The sequence below is a fragment of the Cimex lectularius genome, unplaced genomic scaffold (genome assembly GCF_000648675.2).
Source record: "Cimex lectularius strain Harlan isolate CLEC.00 unplaced genomic scaffold, Clec_2.1 scaffold154, whole genome shotgun sequence".
Taxonomy (NCBI): domain Eukaryota; kingdom Metazoa; phylum Arthropoda; class Insecta; order Hemiptera; family Cimicidae; genus Cimex; species Cimex lectularius.
This window is the reverse complement of record NW_019392807.1, coordinates 877,670-892,450: the sequence shown is the minus strand read 5'-3', so window position 1 is coordinate 892,450 and position 14,781 is coordinate 877,670. Positions and strand designations below refer to the sequence as shown.

The following is a 14,781-nucleotide window of genomic DNA, read 5'->3' as shown; positions in this document are numbered from 1 at the left end:
AGCACGAACTTTCTCAGATTCTTTTAATTTAAAATTATTTTATTCAAAATATTTAATTGTTATTTATTTCTATGGTCGGACGAGGATTGATGTGTCTTTATTACAAAAGTGTAAAAAAATATTTTCGCCTGTAAACAAAAATTCGATTATACCGCAAAACAAGAAGACGTATCGGGTTCCGCTAATTATTCCGCCGAAGTCTGAAACTCAACTTTTTTTAAAAATATTTAATTTTTATTTATTTCTAAAGTGGGCGAGGATTGATGAATCTTCTTGTTAAAATTGAATCAAAAAGTCGCAAATTACAAGGGCGAAGTGCGCGATTTTCAATCAGATTTACTCAAACGAAGCATTTAAAAAATATAAGTTAGCATTCAGTCGTGCTGAACCTTGTAGTGCAAGAAAAGTAGTACTTTTAAAGCTATTTTTAAAAAAAATATTTAAAATATCTAAAATTTATACCAAAACAAACTATGTTATCTACTAATTTTTGGGATATCTTACTATTTTGCTTCAAAACATTACTTACTCAATAATTCATTTAAGATTAATTCTCCCATTAAGATATCTCCCATCAAATCCAATTTTAAAGAATTATTCGAATAAGAATGACAATGAAGACTGTTCCAGACAAGTCTCACTAAGTATACGAGTAGGTGACCACAACTTGACAACAGAAAACCTAGACGAATAGTATTTTCGTACGTTGATTAAATAGTATTTATACACTGACCGGCAAAAAATTCCGCCCACTTGTAATTTAACTTGATTTGTATATATTTTTATATATTAAATCAAAGTTTCACTTTTTTAGCGTTTAATAATTGAGTCTTTGTCTAAAAAGTCAAAAAAAAAAGTAAATTGCTAAGTAAAATGAAAAATAAATTATTTTTTTAACAAGACGGACAGATAAAATTTGTTTTAGATTTTTAATTAACATTTCAATATCGCGTATTTCCTCCTCTTGCCATAATTACATCACGAAGACGCCTCGGCATACTTTCTACCAGTCTGCAATTGTCTCTTTGCTGGAGGTTAGCCTATTCTTCACGAAGATCTTTCAAGATCGTGGAGTGTATCAGAAAGTGATAGACGTGCTCTTGTTCGTCTTTTGAGGTTATCCCATAAATGTGCAATTGAGTTGAAAACTGGCGAAGGGCTGGCCAGGCTAAGACCTTGATGCTATGCTGTGGAAGGTACGTTTGTACTAAGCGAGCGACATGAGGACGGGCATAATCGTGCATTAGAATAGCATTGTCGCTGATTTCATGGAGGATAACCAACGCATGATGTTCCATAATTTTATCCACCGAGTAGCAAAGACCGTCTACGAATAACAACCAACTCTGTGCGTCTCTCCATTGAAATTCCCGGCCACACCATCACTGAGCTACATTGAAAAGGTTGGCTCTGGGAAAAATTACAGGCTTCCTACCATTCATTTCGCATTCTCCACATTTTTAAATGCCCATCTAGAGATCGTAGAGCAAATCTATACTCATCTGTGAAAAGTACAGCAGACCAATCATCCAAAGACCGATGGCTGTGTTCTAGAGCAAATGCGAGCTGTGCAACTCTGTGTGTTCTGGTCATGTCTGGTCCTCTTACGGGACGTAATGCTATCACTCCATACTGATTTAATCTTCTTCGAGCAGTGCGTTCAGAATTTTGGACACCTCGAACTTCCTGGAGCTGATGAATCGCTTGAACAACAGTAAGGTTCCCGTTTCGCAAAATTCCCAAAGTCAAAAAACGGTCATCCTGTGGTTTCTACCCTAGGGCGTCCTGAACCGGGCCTTCTATGGTAGGACCCAGCTTCTTGAAGACGTCTAACGGCGTCTCGCAGTGTTTCGTTGGGAACTCAGATGTTAATAGCCGCATACCTGATGGAACGTCCATCATCATTAACTGCCACACCATGCGCAACATCATCAGCACTAAGTGGCATTTTTAAGTTTAAAAACTGAAATTGAGAAAATAAAGATGAAAACTAAACAGTTTATTGCTTCAGAATTCAAATGAGACTGAATAAACATTTTAAATCCGTAAAAATTAAACATTGGAAAACTCCTTCGTCCTTGTTTTGGATTAAGTGTGTTTACCTCTAATTGATATTCCCACTTTAAAACATAGCATAAACAAATATTTATTGATAAAAATAATGAGACAAATTAAGGGCGGAATTTTCTTTTGTCGACAAAATGAAAAAAAAAATCAATTGGATGGAATTTTTTGCCTGTCTGTGTATATTGTATTATAAATCTAATACTGTAATAGCACAACATAAATTATTAACTTAGAAGGATAGGATAATAGATATTGGTCTTTAGAACGCTTCTGAAAAAAAATCTATCTAAATGATACATTTAATGTATTAATTTTTCTTCTCTATGCCATGAAGCATGAAGAGCAACGACCAAATTAAAAAAAAAACAAATATATATATATAAAGTTTAGGTTTTATAGTGTTGTTATTTGAATTGCGTATTTAAATAGTTGCATAGAGCAAAGTTAATTTTTTTCATTAATTTTACCTATTAAAGAAATAGACGAGGAAATGTCAACAGTTTAACTGTCAAACGCCAAGAATTGCGTCCACGTATACGACAAAGTGAGAAACTTGACAGCAGAACAGCAATCGATCAATACTATCGATCTTTTTTTTTGTTATTGTTGTTTTGCGAATGAACAACAAGAAAAATATAGTTGTCAAAAGTCGAGAAGTAAGTAAAAATACGACAAAATGAGAAATTTGACAGTAGGACCACTTGACTGATAACGGAAATGAATTGGTGTGGGCAATTATATACTTTTCCTATCGAATTTTTTTTCATTATGGTTTTGTGAATAAAAAACAAGAAAATTAAAATTAGTTAAATTGGAAAATTATATTTAGATTTCAAGATTTTGAAAGGTCTGTTGATTGATACTATCTTTCCATTAATCTTATTATCTACATATTACTGTACAACTGGTCGTTATTTATTGAATAAATTATTTAAATTCGTCGTTCCACACCTGGAATATAGTTAGTACATATTATTTTAATTAAAGAAACGGTCCAATAGTCGTGAGTTTAGTTGTCAAAAATCGAGAAGTAACGACAAAATGAGAAATTTGACACCAGAAACACGTGAATAATAACGAAAATGAATTGTAGTTAAAAAATAAATTTTTCCGTTCAATTATATATTTTTTTGCATTATTGTTTTGCGAATAAACAACAAGAAAATTATCATTAGTTAAATTATAAGTACACGACACATGAAGTGTGCGACCAAGTGAATTATGGAGGAAATGTAAACTTTTTATTACAATTTTTTTTCCATTATCATTTTGAGAATAATAAAAAATAAGATTATAACTTGTCTAATTGGACACTTCAATTTAGGTTTTTATGCTTTTAAAAGCCCCTATGTTGGTGCATCCTTCAATTATCTTTTATTTATTAATTACTATAAAATTGGTCATTATCTATTAATTAAATTATTTAAATTCGTCGTTCCACAAAGGAAATTTAGGTTTTTTTAAATAGTAATTTTATCCAATAAAGAAACGTTCGAGAGAACTGTCGAAAGTCGAGAATCGCAGGCTCATGATAAAGTGAGAAACTTGACACCTGGTACGCAGAATTATAACGGAAATGAATTGTAGTGAACATGTGAAAAGTATAACTTTTTCTGTCGTTTAATTTTTTTTCCTTCTCGTTTCGCGAATAAAAAATTAGAAAATTGTTATTAGCTAAATTTAAGACGTTATTTAGGTTCTAAAAGACCTGATAATGGTGATACTATCCTTCTATTACCTGTTACTATAAAACTGGCCATTATATATTCAATAAATTATTTATATTCGTCGTTCCCCATCTGGAATTTAGGTGTTATTAAATAGTAATTTTAGCTATTAAAAGTAGTTTAGCTGGCAAAAGTCGGGAATCACAGTCTATGTAAGTATATGGCAAGGTGAGAAACTTGACAGCAGGAACACAGTATTAGAAAATTGTTATTAGATAAATTTAAGACTTTATTTAGGTTTTAAGGTTTCAATAGCCCTGATGATGGTGATAGTATCCTTCTATTACTTGTTATTACCTATTACCATAAAATTGGCCATTATCTATTTAATAAATTATTTAAATTCGTCGTTCTCCTAAATTCTAGGTTTTTTAAATAGTAATTTTACCTTTTAAAAGTAGTTTAGCTGTCAAAGGTCCGGAAACATTTTGCATTAAGTACATGGCAAAGTCAGAAACTTGACAGCAGGAACACGTGAATGATAACGGACTGTAATTGGAAAACCTCCTTGGTTTAACCTTCTCACGGTCATTGATACTCTCATAGTAAACATTTCAGCGTGATTTTCACAGATATCCTTTTTGGCTCAATCCGAACACCGGGAGGCGATTTATTTTGCCTTTTTGTCGACAAACGCGTGGTAATATATTTTATTCTTTATACAGAAAAGAAGAGAACATAAAGCTGACCGCCGGAGACGTTTCCCTCGGATTTGCCACTTCCCGAGAGTCTCATCGACATCTGGGATCGGCCGAGACATGTCTGCCTTATCTCGTGGAAAACATGAAATTCGGAGATAAATTGTCATAAAAAGCGATATCGAGAGTGGAAAACGCTCAGGCCAGTCAATTACATAAAGGGGGAAATATTTTCTCAAATCAAATGTTGTTGAGACAGAGGAAGAAATGGGAGAACACGAGGAGGTCTGTATTCACTCCTTTCCTTCATTCTCTTTATTGCTTATTCTGATTACATTTACTTTTTTTTATTCTGTAACCTCGTCAAAAGGTTAATAACAATTTCATTCATATCATTAAAAGATAATTCCGTTATCTTTTTACAAGGAGTAGTAAATAAGAGGCTGAAATCCTTTATTTATCCTATGCTTCTAACCTTGACTCTTCTCTGTATAAAAAACAAAACTGTTGATGCTTGCTATAAATGCATCGTGATATGTCTTATTACCAAGTCTGTCAATTGTTAACGTTGCGCTTTGACCTGGCTTAATCGTTTCTATTCGGCGTTTTCAGAGTCCGGGTGTGCTCGTAGCCAGTGTGGTTTACGCTTTGATGAACCAGGGGTACCACGTATCGAGGAATGTGAGAACCCAGTGGTTTTTCAAGCATCTCAACAAGAAGATCAACCTCCAGCCGATAAGTGATGTGCGTATGTTAACTCGTAATGTCTCCTGTTCTTTGGGGAAAAATTATGTTACAGTTAAGATAAGGACCCCTCTGAGTAGGGGACGCCTCCGTTTACAGGGCAGTTACATGGAAGATTAATTTTCTATGAATTCTACACCTCTAATTAGGGGACACTCTAAATAAAGGACAAATACACTCATGTCATTCTGCAATCTATGAAGTACAGCGATATCTCTGATAACAGACTCCTCTCTTTAGGGGACACCTCCATTTTCAAGACAGTTACATGGAAGATTATTGTTGTATTTATTTAACTCTTCTAGTTGGGATACACTCTAAATAAAGGACAAGGACACTCATGTCATTCTACAGTCTGAAACAGTACAGGAAACCTCTGATTAGGGGACACCTCTGTTTACAGGACAGTTACATGAAAGATTTTTTTTTGGCATTAAACACCTCTTCATAGGAGAGACTAAATAAAGTACAAGGATGTAGTTTATTTAGTCATTCTAGAAATCTCCGATAAAGGACTCCTCTTTTTATAGGACAGTTTCATCATGGAAGATTAATTTTTTATTTATTTAACACTTCTACGTACAGTACCCTCTAAATAATCGACAATTCGTGCCGTCCTACAGTCTGTGAAGTACCTAACTGAAACCTCCAAAAAGAGGCATCTCTATTTAGGGGACACCTTCGTTTATAGGACAGTTAGAAAATTTCTTTTGTGGATTGTTAGTTTTCCTGAACCTGTAATTTCATCATTACAGATCATTTTGGTCTGTCTATCCTCACTGGATTGGTCTGTGAGATTCATGTAGGTATTTTACCATCACAGAGTTCACTAACGATAGTGAAATGCTGAAATGCATCTGGCAGATTAACCTAGCAATGATAGGGATGGCTAGACAGACCAAAATGATGGAATGACCAAATTACTTTAGTTCATCTTGAATGACAGACATCTTTGTAAGTATAGATTCACATTGAAAATTGCCAATCTTAAAACATACACTTCCATGCAATAAGAAATACACACGTGTGAACTCACAGACAAACAAAAATTAAATTATAATTAGTTAAGTTTGAGACTTTAATTTGCACATAGAGGATTTAGTTTTTAAAATATTTATTTTACCTGTTAAAGACATGGTCGAAGAGGTGAGGAGAGTTTCGCTGCCAAAAGTCGAGAATCACAGTCTCTCTCTGACAAAGTGAGAAACTAGACTGCAAGAACAAATGAATACTAACAGAAATGAATTGAACATATCAAAATTATAAACTTTTTCTGTTTTTTTATCTTATCATTTTGCGAATAAACAATAAGAAAATTATAATTAATTAAATTTGAGACTTTATTTATATTGTACAGATTCGAAAGGCCTGATAATGGTAGTACTATACTTTCATTACTTTTTTTAACCTATTACTATAAAATTGGTCATTATTTTTTCAGTTAATATTTAAATCCATTGTACCATACCTGTAATTAAGTTTTTTAATATTATTTTACCTATTGAAGAAATGGTCAAGAAGGTAACAAGAGTTTACCTGTCAAAATTCAAGAATCAATCGTAGTTTCTCTAAGTACATGATAAATGAGAAACTTGATTGCCGGAGCGCATGAATTATAACAGAAATGAATTTGAGTGAAAATTATAAACTTTTCATTTATATTTTTTCTTCATTATTTTTTTGCAAATAAACAGCAAGAAAATTATAATTAGTTAATTTTGAGACTTTAATTTACATTATATAGTTTTAGAAGCCCGATGATGGGGATGCATACCTTTCTTTTACCTATTACTATAAAACTGGTCATTATATATTTAATCAGTTATTTAGATTTTTCATTCTGCATCTACAGAAACGGTTTAGGTGCAGGCGAAAGTTTAGCTGTCAATAGTTGAGAATCGTATTCTCTCGAAGAACCATTAATATGCCATTTGAAATTTTATTCCTAATTTAACACCACATAATATCTTGTAATTGTTGAAATTATATTCTGAAATAATTTTAGCCTGGTTCAAGCATCTTGACAATAACTACAGCCATTAACGATTGCACATGAAAATCTTACTGTCTTAACAGGAATATTCCCAGGGTACCACAGCATCCATTGAGCTTCTCAATTCTTCAAAGAGGGGCTTGATTCCCTGAGTCGTCCTTGGGATTTTCTGATAGCTAATTCAGTAGATATCGATTATAAAACTTTATTAGCATTTCTATAAAGAAACTAACCCCTCCTCCTTCAAGCATCTTAACAGGATGATACAGATGATGTATAACGTAATAATTTTACATAACAATAATAACTTCTGTAGAGGATTTTTTCAACAAAAACATAAGGAATTGACTTGGAGGTCGCAAGATGTTAATTTATCATCCAGTACAATTATATATTCTAACTATAACTAATTTCCAAAGTTGAGAGTAAATTGACATACGTGTAAATTTAACTTTTGAAAGTCAATTTATTTTACTTACTTAAATAAATAAATTTGTTGATTTATTTGCTAATGATTTCAAAGGTTTATTTTCAATATTGATATAATATATAAGTAACAAAATGACCAGAAAATTCAGTAGTTTACTAAATATTATATTATTTATTCACAAAACAAATCTTTGTTGATACTATAAACAAGTTGCCGAGTCATTTGTTAATATTTATATTTGTCAGCTAGAATGTGTCTGATCAAGCTAATTTGCCTATTCTTGTTGGATTTATGTGTTAAGATTTAGCCGTCTAGATTATAAACAGTATGTTATTTCATCAATTTTGAACAAACCAACTGCCAAAGAAGGCAAAATGTGACAGACCAAGACTTGAACTAGAAGAAACTATTTTCTTTCACTTAAAAAGCATTTTTTATTCAAGGTTTATTCCATTTTAATGCAATTTATCCGACGACAATTCAGATTTTTCAAAGTATTCAAATATCAGGAACTCCATTCTGTATTACATACTGCGTATTTATTGGGTAGTAATTTATAAATTTATGGAATATTGATTTTGTATATGTAAAGTCATTGAATTTTAAATGTTCCCCAACGAGACATTTCGTATGGCATGGGTTTTACGCATATTAAAAAATTTATGTTGCCAAGTTGTTCTTTGTCAATTTATAGATAACCCAAGACTGTGAAATCCAGATTTTGTCTGTTTACCCCCAAGATCCACCAAGTGACTGGGGCCCAGAAAACAGTTTAAGTTACCAATATCTAATTACAACATCAACAAATGTGGTTTATCTGTCTAAAGTCAGCAAAGCCGTGTACTGTCTGGATTTAAGCCCCTCGATATCAGCCGTGGTAAGTTTTTGCATTTTGTCTCCATAATTTTTCACTTGACTAGAAAACAATTAATTTAAAATAAATTCTTTACCAATACTTTTAAATAATATGTACTTAAAACATATTGTCATATAAATTTTAATAATTTATTGTAGGATATCCAGCATGGGCAGGTGATGCTTGATGAAATTGTTTCGGCTGTTAGGCATAGTATCGAAGGGGTTGTCAAACCTGTAAGTTATTTGCATTGAAAAAAAAGAAAACCAAGCTGAAACATATTGTTATTTTTTATTTTCTCTGCAGTTTTATGTACCTGGGACTGATATTATTTTTGAGCCAGATTTATTTGTCACAGTCATAGTCCATACACCATTTTTCACCACACCAGCCCAACAGGTATATAGAATTAAATTATTATATGAATTGTGAATATGTAGTTTTTTTCCATTGATCATTTCAGATTTAGTGCAAATGATTTTTTTTATGAACAATTTATTTATTTTTTTAATTTGCACTAATTAGAGTGAAGAAATGACAGTTGAACAATTTTTTTTTTTTAATCTAGTATATTTTCAATTGGTTGCTCCTGGAAGTAAATGAAGATGCAAAACATTTTTTTTCAGTCCTTTATTTATATGTTTGTAGATAAATTGTTTTTTTACCCCATACTAGCATGTATTTGAAGTTTGTTGTTCTGTTATACCATACGCAAATTTATTATGAGTAGAAAGAAGTATAAAAACTTCTTAGAACTCTAATTTTAAACGGAAGCATCGTTGCCAAACAATGAATATTAATTTGTTTACAACAGGAAATAAAGTTTGCCATCATTGCATATCGGTAAGTCGAAATTCAAAGGGGGAAAATTTCGATCTGACTGAGGTTGATGTTCGACTTGTAGAATTAACAAAGGAACCTAGGGAGATTAACAATATCCCATTGAGAGATTTCTTCAAATGGCCAGCGGGGAGATGAACGTGTAATTCGCACATAAAACCATACTGACAAACAAAAAAAGGACAAAAATGAACACAATCAACAACTTATAAATACACAAACATAAAACATTAAGCTTGAAGAATTCAGAAGAACACAATACAAATATTTTAAAAAAAATATTGATGATCATAAAGCGTGTTATGGGATCTTAAATTCTCTGGCAATAAATACCTTACTTTTTCTCCTGTCTTCCTTCACAATCAATTTAAGCTTTTCACTCACTGAGTTAGTTTTTAGTTTTCCCATGGCCATTTTAACAACAAGAAAAACAAACATTAAACGTAGTACAACTCATAGAGGTGATAATGCTCAAGAGTTGAACTCATAGTTGTGAAAGTCCCCTCACAGGCTCATTTCTCTGTTTGACTTATTGCAATGTTCCTGGTATTTGGCCCAAGTTCGACTTACTGGAGAAATATTTACCTAAAGTGATATAGGACCCCTGAATTTATTTGACTTATCAAAATTCTATTTATTGAGAGTTGACTGTATTAAGTTACATCATATATTTAAAATTAATATAGCACTTCAATTTTTTTCTTATTAATTTTCAGCTTCTAGATGACATTCCTGTCATAAAAATGTTCATAATTTTTACACATTTAAATTTTTATTAAATTTCCATAGTATTGATAATTATTTTAAATGATATCATCTAGTTTAGCTGCCAGGGTGTAACTAGTCTGTGCGTTAGTTTTTTTAATTGAATTTATTATTATTTATTATATCTATTACATTTTGTGGTCTGATTGACCAAATAATTTCTTTCAATTAATTAATCTTTTTGTGAAAGGTATTGGTTGAAATGGAAAAGTTAGTGTCACGAGCGGGATTTGAACCCACGACCTTCGTCTCAATACGCGATTCACGATAGCTCAAGTGGTTATAGCAGCAGCGTATTGAGCCAAAGGTCGTGGGTTCGAATCCCGCTCGTGACACTAACTTTTTCATTTCAACCAATACCTTTCATAAAAAGTTTAATTAATTGAAAGAAATTATTTATTATAATAAGGTAAGCATTGAATTACTTTTAATGTTGGAGGGTTAAAAAAAAAATGTGTAGACTTTTCTAACATCATGAGTATTAATGTTGATTTCACCAAACAATTTTTATTTTATATTCCAGTTATCTTATAGAGCTTATCTTTTTAAACAACAGTTCTGCTTAAAATGTCAATAAATATTTTATTGAAATAAAAAGATTGTGAATGTTTTTTTATTTATTTAATGAGATCTGTACGAGTATTTGATCTGGAAAGTAAAAAAAAAAAAAAAAAAAAAAAAAAAAAAAAAAAAAAAAAAACTTCAAGGGCATTACATTTATGAGGTGAGACAATAATTTGATGAAGTAAAATGATTGTTAGATTTTCCCTTGAGATCTGTTGTAAGATGGACGTTTTCTGATCATCCTGGCCGGCCTATACATTCTGCTTGTCTGCCAGATGCAGTAAAAAAACACCAAATTTTGAAATGCATTGAACAGTTAAAATGAGCAAGAATAGGCATACCACAATGATTGAAGATGATAAAGCTTCGCCGAAGTTTTTTTCATCTATCACAAAACATTGAAAGTCAGCCTCACCATCAATAAAAAAAATTGGGAATTGACCTCCTCTAGTATGCTCTGACCTTGTACAATACTGTATTCTTTATTATTAAGTTTTTAAAATTTGTATTTAAATTATACTCTTTTTTTCTCTAAGACTCTACAGCTAGCTTTTATATTGAATACTTAAATTTCTATTCAAAACATTCCCAATCTTTTTAATTCTGAATCAATAATTTCTCATTTTATTTATTTATGTTTATAGAAAGTTTATAAATTTAAATCTTAGTTTTTGGAACACACATTGATCCTAATAAGCCCTAAAAATTTTTATGATAATTATGTTTCATTGAACTTAGATCAGCAATTTGGCAATTCAAATAATTTTATTGTTATAAGAATTTGAATTGGTGATGGACCTTTCCTGAGCTTTGTGATTGTTTTAGAGTTTTTCTAAGTCAGTTAATGTACTGTTTGCTGTTGTAAAAATAACTGCTTAGTAGGCTTTTTACACTAAAATTGAATTATGTAGTTTGTTTAGATTGAGTGAACAACTAAATTTTAAAACTGTCTGATATATCATTCAGGAACAAATAAAATATTGAATTCATAATAATATATTAACTATTCATAATTTATTTGTTCACCACATTCGAATTATAAAAGTTTCTTCTGTAGAGTAAACACAAGGTGATGGAATTTTCACTGTATTATTGCTTCATTCAATATTTTTTTAAACAATGTAGCTTTTGTAAGAGTTGCTTGTGGTTTGTGTTAACTTCTTTTTTTTCTCTCACTTTTCCAATGATGCATCAGTCAGGAACCAAACACCTCATGTTTATAGCTGTATAACAATTATTTTGTTTAAAGTACATGAATCTATTTAAAGTACATTAGAATTGTAATGAAAATAGTTTTTATTTTTATTACATTTTTTAGTTGATTGATTTACAACTGGGAATTAAGTAATAAAGTAAATCTCTGGAAATATATTATGGCTAATAGTGTAGCTAACAAAGTTAATTATTAAACATATACAATATTTTTACTAATTTTTAGTTTCTCACTTTCAATTGTTTTTAAGTGATATTTGAAATTAAACTGAAATAAAAAAGAATATTCATTTGTTTTGTTGCGGCCACCAGCCTTCAAACTATAAATCATTGTTTAGTAGATTGACAACTTGAAACTAACAATTGCATTTTTTTTTTTTTCAAAAGTTGTATTTCTAAGTTTCAATACATGAAATTAAACAATTACTTTACATAGTTACATTGGCTTTTGTACTTAGGGTAAACTTCCATGCATTCGAGTTTTCCATAAGTATAAGTTTTTTCACATTTTTAATGTTATTTAATTAATATGTTGTAATAATTTATTATGACTTATATTAAAAATTACTTATCTATCTTATCTTTTACATGTAAATTATGATATAAACAGTTGAAATTATTTTATATACATAGCTTAAGAAAGGGGCGCCGGTGGCCTCAATGGTTGTTTTGTGATTTATTAGGTGTAATTTAAATACTTTACATTTTATTTTAGTAAATGAGGTAAATTTAAATTGTATAATCATCCTAAATTAAAAATAAAATGAAACCTTAAATTCCGAAGTTTTGTTTCATTTATATTTCAAATCTTCTAAATGGTTTGATTTATAATTATGATTTCGTTGTTCATAAATATAATCAAATGCTGTATTGTGTTTTATTTTGTTAAACTATGCATAGTTGTATATGCAGTTTTGTACATAAAAGCTTTAAGTTTTTCATGGGCTTGCAAGCTTTGATAACAGGTTTTTAGGCAAATTTTAGATTTACTTACAATTTGTTGCTTTCTTTATTGAAAACTTGCAACACATTTAAGAAAGCATATGCAATTGTATTTCTAAAATGCAAACAACATAACTTGATTTTTCTAAATTAATTTCTTAACTATTTTTTTTTTTTTTTTTTACTAGAATTGTAATTTTTTATATAAATATCCAGCTATGTCTGTATAATGGATTTCAAGTCAAGCTCACACTTATTTAACAATTTAATATTGAAACAAGTGCAAAATATTACAAATACTACATAAATTTTACAAATTTTGAACTTCAAACTGTTCATTCTCATGTTATGTTGTTTCAATTCTAGAATGAGCTTCCTTTAAAAATGTATGTAAACATTTCATCAAATTTTTTGTGAAACTTGTAAATTGAAAATTTGTTTCACCTTGCATTTTATGCAATAATTTTTAAAATTTTAGTCGAAGGTTGCCTAACAATTGATAAACAATTCAGCTCCTGTCACTTATTGAGTGTCGTACAAATCTGTACACTATGGAATGAAACTTTGCGATATTGTTTTCTTTATTAAGAACTCACAATTTATTAATTATTAAAAATATATAATTAATCTTAATGCATTAATTAAATTGTTTATACAGTAGAACTTCTATTATATCGAGTAATGACAAGGAGGGGATCCATGGATAATTTAAAAACCGTATATTTTTCATTGATCCAAATACATCTGATAAAGGCTAATTATTAAGAAATTTGTAAAAAAAAATATTATTTTTAAAGATAGACTTTGTAATTTACAAAGTCAAAAACATCTTCTTTTGTTTCCCTTTGCAATTTCGTGAATTGTTTGCTCACCAACTCTGACCCTCAGACCCTCTTCAATATATTTTATTATTAATAATTTTTGTTCCATTGTTAATACATGTTTTCCTTTTTTCGGCCATTTAGGATCGAAAGCAAAATAGATGTAGATTTTCTTTGGAAAAAAAAACGCACTGCTTAATTGGATCCCCGGAAAATGAGAGTTCTGCTACATAATTATTACTAAAATTATAACTTTTTTATTCTAATTAACTCTTTTTAACTTCAAATTTAACATTTTTTATTTCAAATGAACCCTTTTTATTTTCAAATTAACCATTTCTTTAAAGCTATAAAAAACTTAGGATATTGTATGAAATATAAGCTTGTAATTCCTGTGTATTTGAGGTGTTTTTTAAATAATTGTGCTCTTAGAAGAACATATGAAAACTTAAGAGATTGTAAATCATTATAAAAAGTGTACATTTAACACAAAATAAATGGGCTTTTACAAGACTATATAAAAATTAATTACAATTAAAATTTGAAATTATATAAAATTAAAGGATTCTTCTTTTAAAATTAAAAATTTTAAAAATATAAAATGGGTTCTTATGCCAATACCACATGACAATTTATTACAATTAACATTTATTTGAGATANATCATTTGTTTTTATATCACTATTTTATATTAGAAAAAATTGCAAATTACAGGAATTATACTTTACTTGCTTATATTTCATACCACTTCCTGTTTTTTTTGTTTTTTTCATGATTTAATAAAAAGGGCTAATTTGAGGTTAAAAAGAGTATCTGTTGGGGAAAAGTTATAGTCATTACATACAATTTATTGAATTATAAATGAGAGAGAAAATTAATTTCACTTGTATTTCTTTTTTGTTGAGTTTTTAAAAAACACCTTCCAGACCCCGGATTTGAGAAAAGGAGCAATATAAATTATATTTATTATGATTTATTTTGTCTTATTTTAGGCAACTTTTTATAATGTGTTCTTTAATAGTAATTATTCAATTAATAAGTTTCACAACAAGTTTGAGCTTGTGTGAGTTTGTTCCTGTTACCTTGGTTGGTCACTTGATGTATCAAAGTACAACAGTTGCACTTCTCCTTAAGCATGGATCTTCCGTAGAGTTAGAGCATGCCTAGTTTGGATTTATATGTG

The 14,781-nt window shown here is 30.0% G+C and overlaps 2 protein-coding genes across 7 annotated transcripts in view; one reads left to right on the top strand and one right to left on the bottom strand.

The window, feature by feature from the left end:
* The window catches only part of LOC106664699 (chromatin modification-related protein EAF3-like), a 70,756-nt gene extending 64,327 nt beyond the window's left edge, over positions 1-6,429 (bottom strand). Inside the window, exon 1 of one of the 2 annotated variants that reach the window (XM_024228161.1) lies at positions 6,300-6,429. The gene's annotated coding sequence lies outside the window, so the exon portion shown is untranslated. Of the gene's footprint in view, positions 1-4,182; positions 4,264-6,299 lie in introns of those variants that run through there. The other variant, XM_024228160.1, reaches the window with a different exon arrangement.
* Positions 4,340-14,781, top strand: part of LOC106664692 (KICSTOR complex protein SZT2-like) — a 73,161-nt gene continuing 62,719 nt past the window's right edge. For 4 of the 5 annotated variants that reach the window (XM_014390627.2, XM_014390628.2, XM_014390629.2 and 1 more), the window contains exons 1-5: positions 4,890-4,982; positions 5,045-5,176; positions 8,294-8,476; positions 8,614-8,691; positions 8,762-8,854. In XM_014390627.2, coding sequence (XP_014246113.1) covers positions 4,956-4,982; positions 5,045-5,176; positions 8,294-8,476; positions 8,614-8,691; positions 8,762-8,854 — 513 coding nt within the window. In that variant the 5' untranslated portion in view covers positions 4,890-4,955. Of the gene's footprint in view, positions 4,718-4,889; positions 4,983-5,044; positions 5,177-8,293; positions 8,477-8,613; positions 8,692-8,761; positions 8,855-14,781 lie in introns of those variants that run through there. The other variant, XM_014390626.2, reaches the window with a different exon arrangement.